We start from the raw sequence: 8,174 nt of genomic DNA, 5'->3' as shown, positions 1-8,174 counted from the left end.
CTACTTTTATAATATTGTGCGATATTGATTGTAAAATTCACAAAATAAACAAATAAAAAAAAACTAAATAATCAATTTGGAAGTTGTTAAGTTTTTCTTAGGCAGTTGAAGGCTTTCAAGGTGGATTTATATTAGAGGAAAATTTCCAAGATGAATTTATAAAATTTTGTCAGTCGGGTCAGTCGCAAATATTATTCGTAAAAGTAATCTTGTTGAATATGCAGTTTTATAATCGTTGTTTTTTGCGTAGGGCAGACTGGGGCAAAAAGTCACAAAACGGATATTTTATTTTCTTTACAAGCTACCCGAGCACCTCCAAAATTTCTAATTGGCACAGTTTTATAGTAAATTTGCCGCTCTACAACTCTGTGAAAGTAATTTTCTTCTATTTTGTAAGGAAATACGTTTATCGAGCCAATTTCTAAAAGGTAATTTTGTGCCTATTCTCAAAATTGCTGGGGCAAATAGTACCAGACATTGGGTATTATCATATTTTGATTCCCTTCATTACAGGCTTCCGTAAATTTGAAAAAATACTTAGAGAACATATTTTTATAGAAAATTTATTCATCTACACCTTTGTAAAACACCGTTTTCTCTGGGAGAAAAGTGAGAAAACGAGAAAAGCGCTTTTCAAACTATTTTAGAAAAAAAAACACACAAAAGAGTGCAAATCGTTTGACCTTATTTATATATATAGCAAACAACAAGCGGCGAGACATGATAATGACGTTTCTTTTCGCCGTGACACATCAGAAATTGCTTCGCTTTTTTGTTACTTTTTACCCCAAGTTCAGACAGAAAACAAGTTCAGACAAGACCTATCAATTTTTTTATTTAAAAAAATAATTTTTTACCACTTAAATGACGAAAAACACTATCTATTCATCAAACTGCAATAAGCTTCTTTTTGATAATTTTTTATTTCAGTATTCTGAAGACCACCTTTAGTTACTTAGAATTCTGGTTTGGGGCAGAATAAACAAGACATGATGAGACTAAGCTGTCAGCATTGTTTTACATCAAATTTCGGTAGAACACTTGTTTTTTTCGACTGTAACATGGAAATTTGCACACTTTTGCCTCTAACAAAAGAAGATTTTTAGCCCTGGGAGTGGTTTAAAATGCATATATGTCGGCTATATGGACAAATTCGGATGAAAGGTGATAGGATCTTGTCATTTTTATGGAAATTTTTTGGTTGTCAATTTCCATCCCTTTCAAGACCTTAACTAATCCCTTATTTTTGTTCATTGCACATTTTCCTTACAAAATTTCAGCAAAATTCATGAAAAACTTTATAAAAATGATTCTAATTAGGTTAATCTAGTTATTAATTTAATTACTAAAAGATATTTAGGGTAGAGTAAGTACTTTTCGCCACCTTAAGGGTTGACACCCTTATAATTCTTACAATTTTTGTCGAAATAAAAAAAAATTTCTGTACAAGAGCTTTGAAGCATTGTCTCTCTAATGAACCAGGAGACTTTCCGGGAATTTTTGGGCATCTAGTTGAAAAAATACATTTTTTGAAACAATGCATGTTTCAGTACTTTTCGCCACTTTGTAAACACTTTTTCGCCACTGTGTAAGCACTTTTTCGCCACTTGTTTTTAATTGATTTTTAAGAAACAGCAGCTTTCGAAAACCCGCAAAAGTACATTGCACAGTACTTTTCTTATTTAACACCGATATTAGACAATTATTAGAGTATTTCGAATGATTTTTTGCACATTTTTTGTTTGCGACAAAAATCAATTGACAATTACGTCTGTTTCAACTAAATTCCGCGAGGTGCGCCACTTGTAAAATGCTTGGAAAAATGAGTGGCGAAAAGTACTTACACAACCGAAAAAAGTAAGCCCTATTTCACCACATCCGTATTTTTTTTTTTGGAAAACATTATTAAATAATGATATTAGAGCGAAGCTTAGTTAATAACAAAGTGACTTTCAGTGAAAAAATATCAAATACTGTACTGCAAAAACATAAAATATTGCAAGACAATTTGTCTGAGCGTTGACAAGTTTATTAAGAACTCCATATTTTTTTGGTGACTGTTCACCTTGTCGACAATTTCTTCAATTAACTTGCAAATAATCTAGTCGATGGAGCACCAGTTATGGTTTTCTGATCCGTTGGACTAGAGGTTATGAAGTAATAGTCATTTCGTAGTTCCATGAGCTCATAATTCCCTGAAAAAGTGATTTTATTTGTAGGTGGCGAAAAAGTGCTTACTGGCGAAAAAGTACTGACTCTACCCTACCTTCACTGATTAAAAATAAATATCCTGGAGCCAAATTTATTGAGTGGAGCTATAATTATTGCCACCCGAAAATCGCCATTTTGATAAATATTCTATTACAATACTCACAGTTCTAACGGTATGAAATTCGATTGGCAATTTTTCATATCGGTATGAAAATACCTTCAAATGATTTTTTTATTTTTTTCTAAAAAAAATTTTTTTCAAAGTTTTTACAGTATGAAAAAGTGGAGCTATGATTATTGCCAGCAGTGTAGCATTGACGTTTCTTTTCACCGTAGAACATCAGAAATTGTTTCGGTTTTTGTTTTTGCTTCATAGCTTTTTACTTTTTACCCCAAGTAGTCGTTCTTAATAAAAGGATTTCTGAAGAAAAGAATCTTTCTAAAATTCTAAAATAGATAGCGGATTCGTATTCAAAGAATATCCAGATAATTTAGGAAATATTCACCAGTGCATCAAATTTAATATAAGTAGCTAATAATTGATATCTTCTGCACGGAAAATGTTTCAAAAATAGGGCTAAAAATTTCGATATTTTTTATTTTCTAAATTCCTTGTTCAAATTCTAACAAACTTACGACATTTAAGAAGACCTATGGAGGCTATCTGGAAAAAAATTTAAGGCGCTATCTTATTTATCTTGGAAGATATTGAATTTTAATATTTTCGATTTGTGACTTTTTGCCCCAGTCTCCCCTATTATTTTTGATATTTAGCTATTTTTTAATTGCTTGAAGACAACTTAATTCAATGCTCAATTACTTTTTTAGAACACTCAATATTTGTTCATCATCAGCGGTTTTTTTGCCTCCTTAATTACATAACTTAGAAATATAAATCGGATTACATTAAGTTAGCTGCATGTTTAAATTACTTTTTCAAATGAGACAACAAAATTTTGACTCATAAAAAATAATCAACTTTTAGAAAATAATTTTATATGAAATAAGTGACATAAAATGAATTATTATTTTTAATACATAAATAAAATCTAGGGATTACAGGCAACTCATTTTCAAAAAGAAAATTTTTAAAAAGTATTATCTATTATTTTTTCCTCCTGAACATTCCTAAACATCCGATCTGAGAATGATATAGGGGAAAACGGGGCAGTTGAAATGAAGTTTTTTCGCCTATAATTTGTGAAAATCATATTTGAAAAATACTAATAAATATTTCAATGAATCGGGAGGGAGTTAATTATTCTGATCGTTTGCTCAATATTCTTTCTAAAAACATATAACACCCCACGAACTGTCTAATTCTACCCCTGTCTAATCTGCCCCGGTCTACCCTACCCTGTACATCAAGTATTTGTTTTTTCTTTTGCATTAATAATATTTGCGACTATTTTACACATTTTCTTCAGCAAAAATTTTTGTATAAAAAATTATCCAGAAATCAGTGAATAATTTTCTAATTTCCTTTCAATAGAATAATGCAAAAATAGATTAAACATTTGCAAAATGGCAAGATAATGTTGTAGGAGAATTAAAATGTTTACTTAAGAGTTTTTCGCGAATTAATAAATCAGCCTTAAAAAAAAGTTAAGGTGCTCCCGGAAATTTTCCTCAATCCTAAAACTAATTTTCAACTACTTTTTTTTCAACAATATTATTTCCTTAAATTCACATAAAAATAATCCTGTTTATCAATTAGTGGCAATGCCCAGCTCGTATCCTTCCACATTCTTCTTGAAAACATTTTTTAGGACTTGCCTGGTTGAGCGTCTCAAGCTGTTCCGTCTGCCGAAAGGATTTGCGGGCTCTTGAATTTCCCTGAAAACTCTCCGGTTGTCGTTTTCAATTATCGTGGAATTTAGTATTTCTTGCTGGATAATTTGTTGCTCCTGCGGAATTTTGCGCTTCCGTCTGAGACTTTGCCGAATGGAGGCCATCAGCTTGTTGCCGGTGACCCTTTCGGACTTCACAGGGTTTTCTTCACTGGGATTTTCCTGATTCTCATCTGTGGATTTCTTTGGTATCTTTGCAATACTGGCAAGTTTTCGGATGCTGCGTCTGATTGAACTTTTGGTATCTGTGGATTCTTTAGTGCTGCCTTTTGTGGACACCAGTTGCCCAGGACGTCGATAGGCTCGCTGGAAGGGTTGAGGATTTCGGAAGGCGAAATCATCCTCAGTCGAAGGATTTTCCTCTGAATTTTCATCTCCCTCATAGACAACGTCAGGCTCAGTGGATAAATGATGCACCTTTACAGCTTCTTTCTTAACAACGCCCTTCCGGAGATCCGAAAAGTATTTCCTGTTCACAGATTTTGCTTCATTTATGCTATTCTCCAACTCCAGCTGATAACAATCCAGCTCATCGTCAATATTTAGGGCTTCTTCACTGATTGTTGAGAGGTTCTTCCGTAGAGAACGTCTAGGAGTTGCATTGGTAGTTTCTGGAGTGAATCTGAGAGTCTTGGACAGCATCTCTGAGGGAGTCATTGAGTTTGGAGGTGTTTTAGCGTCATGGAAAGCAATTCGACGGTTCACAGATGGTGTGAATGGGACTGCAATGGCCAGAGGACAGGGTAAGTCCATTGCTGGATTTTCTATGCCCTCTTGGGGATCCCGGGGAGACTCTTCATCACCAGAGCGAACAATTTCAAATGGATTCTTCACACTTGCGCTCTCAGGAGCTTTCAAATTCAATCCCAGATTCACGTAGGAAACTGCCTGGACAGGCATTTCGCACTCCGATCGCTTGACCTCGAAGGGATTAAATTGCTTTTCAGGAGTATTGAGATTGAGAGCTTCATTGTCAAAACAAGCAAGTGGCTCATCTTTTTTCTTCTTCTTGGGAGGCTTCCTCACTACTTCATAGGGATTTTCCATGACTCTCTGAGTAAGTAGATCAGCAATAGATTTTGTCTCCATATCCGGGAAGACGTGATGAGAAGATAGAGATCCAAAATTATCAGACTCCCGACGACGTTTGTTGTTTGGACTCAGAATGCATGCCATTGTTTATTTCACAATTCTTTTTATTTGTTCTTTCGCAGATTTTTGTGATTATTTAACTTTAAATAATTTCACTAAACACTTCTTTAGACGACTTACTTTAGAAAATACACTTTTTTCGTGATTTAATTCAAGAAATTTGGGAAAATATTAAGAGCACAACAAAGCGACAGTTAAATTTTTAACACCTGCCCTTTTCTATGTTCTTTGCTTGTATAGTGCCATCTATGGACAAACGCAAATAATCTGTTTGAAACTAAAACCGTTAATTTCTTTTATCCCCGCTTTTCTTTCTGTCTGTAATGAAAAATCTGATAATTTCTTTAATTGTTATGCGGACTTCAGACCCTGGTAGACTAAGCCATATTCTAAATTCTTACCAATTAAGATTTTCTGGAAAAAGTAACTTTGAATCGGATTATTAAAAACAGATGATTATCTATTCCGTCTATTCCTATTGGATTCTGCACTGAGAGAAATCCGAAAAAGTTAAAATAACATTCCGGAAATTTTAATTTTACCCTGCAGTATTGATCCGAAATCGGTGTATATATTATACTTTTAGGTGTATTAGGGGTTAAAGTTACCCTTTTGATGTTAATTTTACCCTTAAAAAGGTGTAAAATTAACATTAAAAAATGTTGATATATTTTTACACCTAAAAACCCTAAAAAGTGTTAAATTTAATGAGGAAAAAAAGATAATCGCACCCTCTTTTTTTTTCTCAGTGTGAAAAAGGAATAAAATTGGTTGCTATTTAGGATTTTGAGAGTTTCAGGAACTGGGCTAAATCTGTAGTCTGAAGACCGCTTTAGTGTTAGATCCGTCAAAGGATCTGTAAGGGCGGAGGCTTTAAGCGTTTAACTCTTTCGCGTCCATAGGGTAATGTCATGACTCGGGGAAAAAAGTTTTTTTTGGGTATTTACATTAATTGAAATCTATCTGTTCGTGCACGACATCATAATAGAAGGATGTAAGATTCTTGGCTCATTTTCTCAAGACTCCAGTTAGATTTCAATTAATGTAAATAGCCAAAAAGAAACTTTTTTCCCCGGGTCATATATGACCCTATGGACGCGAAAGAGTTAAGCAATCGCGTGAATGAGCGCCTCGGCCGCCAGAGGTTTTTCAAAAAATCTCAGCGTTCCTCCCTAATGGTGTCTACACACTCGAAGCAATTTTCGTCAAAAATTGCCTTTTTAAAAAATTCTGAAGTTTCTCCCTACAAGAGGATAAGGGAAATTTTCTTTAAAAAGGCATTTTTTAAAGAAATTGCTTCTAGTGTGTCGAGGCCTTAATGATCAATTTCCTAGGACGATTCAACATTAACTAACTCTCAATACTAATCCTGTCTACGATACCTTCCTGGAAGGGGTAACTCACAAGCTAACACTAGGAATGGTAGATAATGTCCACTTATCGGAGGGGGGTCATCCAAGACCAGAAGCCGATATCTCTCACCGTTTGACCTCTTGCTCGGGAACCGAACCTAACGGCGTTATCACACTTGCACATTAAAATTTTAATGTGATTCACATTAATTGTCGCTTGTGAGCGTCAAAATATGTTATTTGTGTCTTTGAGTCACTTAATATTTGGGCTTTTTCTATTTATTGATAAAGAAGTGGACTTGGCCTGCAAAAATAAGTTTATATTTACCTAAATCATAAATATTTTTCACATTAAAAAATTAAAGAGAAAACCGCATTAATTTTTCGCATTAATGCTATAAATCAATTTATATCAAATTTTGCGGGCCAAGTCTACTTTTTTATCAACAAATAGATCAAATTTTGAATATAAAACGATTCAAACACACAAATTACACATTTTGACTCTCACCAGCGACAATTCATGTGAATCATATTAAAATTTTAATGTGCAAGTGTGATAACACAGTAAGGTCCAAGTAAAAAATAATTTCAAAAACAAAAATAGTAAATTATCGGTACTTACCCGATTCATGACCGATGCAGCCGGGTTCAGCATTTCAATGCTTTTCCAAATTTAACCAAATCTATTCTAAAATGAGCCTACCAAAGTAATTGATGTTTAATCTTCAAGAATTCAAAATGACGATTTTTCCGGTGTTGTGTCACAAGAAAATAAAATATTTACGTCCATTTACGCTTAAAGGCTAAAATTCATGCGAGCGACCGATATGTCAGCGAATGACAATGAGATGAATTTTATTAGAGGGTTTGGAGGTGATAAAGGAAGGCAAGCGAGGAGTTCAATTTAATCATTACTTTTGAACTTGCACTCTTGGAAGCCTAATGCAGAAAAAAATAATTACAGAGATACATATAAATATTAAATGTGGTCAGGAAGCAATATTTTGCGCCCACCAGCGTCTAATGGCCTCTACATACTAGAGATATTTATATCCATATTGAAGAGTTTTTCCTACACAAGCGAAGGGAATTTGCTTCAATATTGACATAAATTTCTCTAATGTGTAGAGGCCATAAGTTTTGGTGATCTACCTATTCTAGAGTGAAACGGTGGAAAACTCCTTCTCAGGTTGTATAAGCCATTTGCATCGTTAACTCTTTCGTCTCTTATGGGACTCTGAGTACCCAAAGCAGCATATGAATATTTTGTGAAAAACTATGTTTTTTTTAATTATTCATAACTGATAAAAATCCGATTCTTGTGGTTGTGGATGATTACAAAGATAAGATTGTAAGATTTTTTTGTAGGACCTCAATTAATTCCTGAGCTTAGACATTTTTAATTAAAAAATGGTGAAAATGGCTTACAGCATATGCTGCGGTCCGGATAGAGATAAAAGAAAAAAATCTTCCTGACCAGAAAAGAAAAAAAGAATTAAATTGAAGCATGACTACAGCGCCAAAAAGATTTGGATAAGCCGCCGTTTCTCTTCTTCTGGGAAGAAGTTCATTCCAGAGAATACTCTCTCAACAAAGAGGGAGTTGT

The 8,174-nt window shown here is 33.9% G+C and overlaps 1 protein-coding gene across 1 annotated transcript; it reads right to left on the bottom strand.

Annotated features, from left to right (window-relative positions):
• Positions 1 to 3,582: 3,582 nt before the first annotated feature.
• On the bottom strand, positions 3,583 to 5,434 carry LOC129805299 (uncharacterized). The gene has a single exon (XM_055853120.1). The coding sequence runs from the start codon at positions 5,235 to 5,237 to the stop codon at positions 3,921 to 3,923; it is 1,317 nt and encodes a 438-aa protein (XP_055709095.1). The 5' UTR covers positions 5,238 to 5,434; the 3' UTR covers positions 3,583 to 3,920.
• Between the last annotated feature and the right edge of the window lie 2,740 nt (positions 5,435 to 8,174).

The sequence above is a fragment of the Phlebotomus papatasi genome, chromosome 1, assembly GCF_024763615.1.
Source record: "Phlebotomus papatasi isolate M1 chromosome 1, Ppap_2.1, whole genome shotgun sequence".
NCBI lineage: Eukaryota > Metazoa > Arthropoda > Insecta > Diptera > Psychodidae > Phlebotomus > Phlebotomus papatasi.
Note: the sequence above shows the minus strand (reverse complement) of the source record. Positions and strands in the feature narration are given on the sequence as shown.

Excerpts from the sequence above, each read along its gene's own strand:
- LOC129805299 (XM_055853120.1), bottom strand. The coding sequence starts at position 5,237 with ATGGCATGCATTCTGAGTCCAAACAACAAACGTCGTCGGGAGTCTGAT.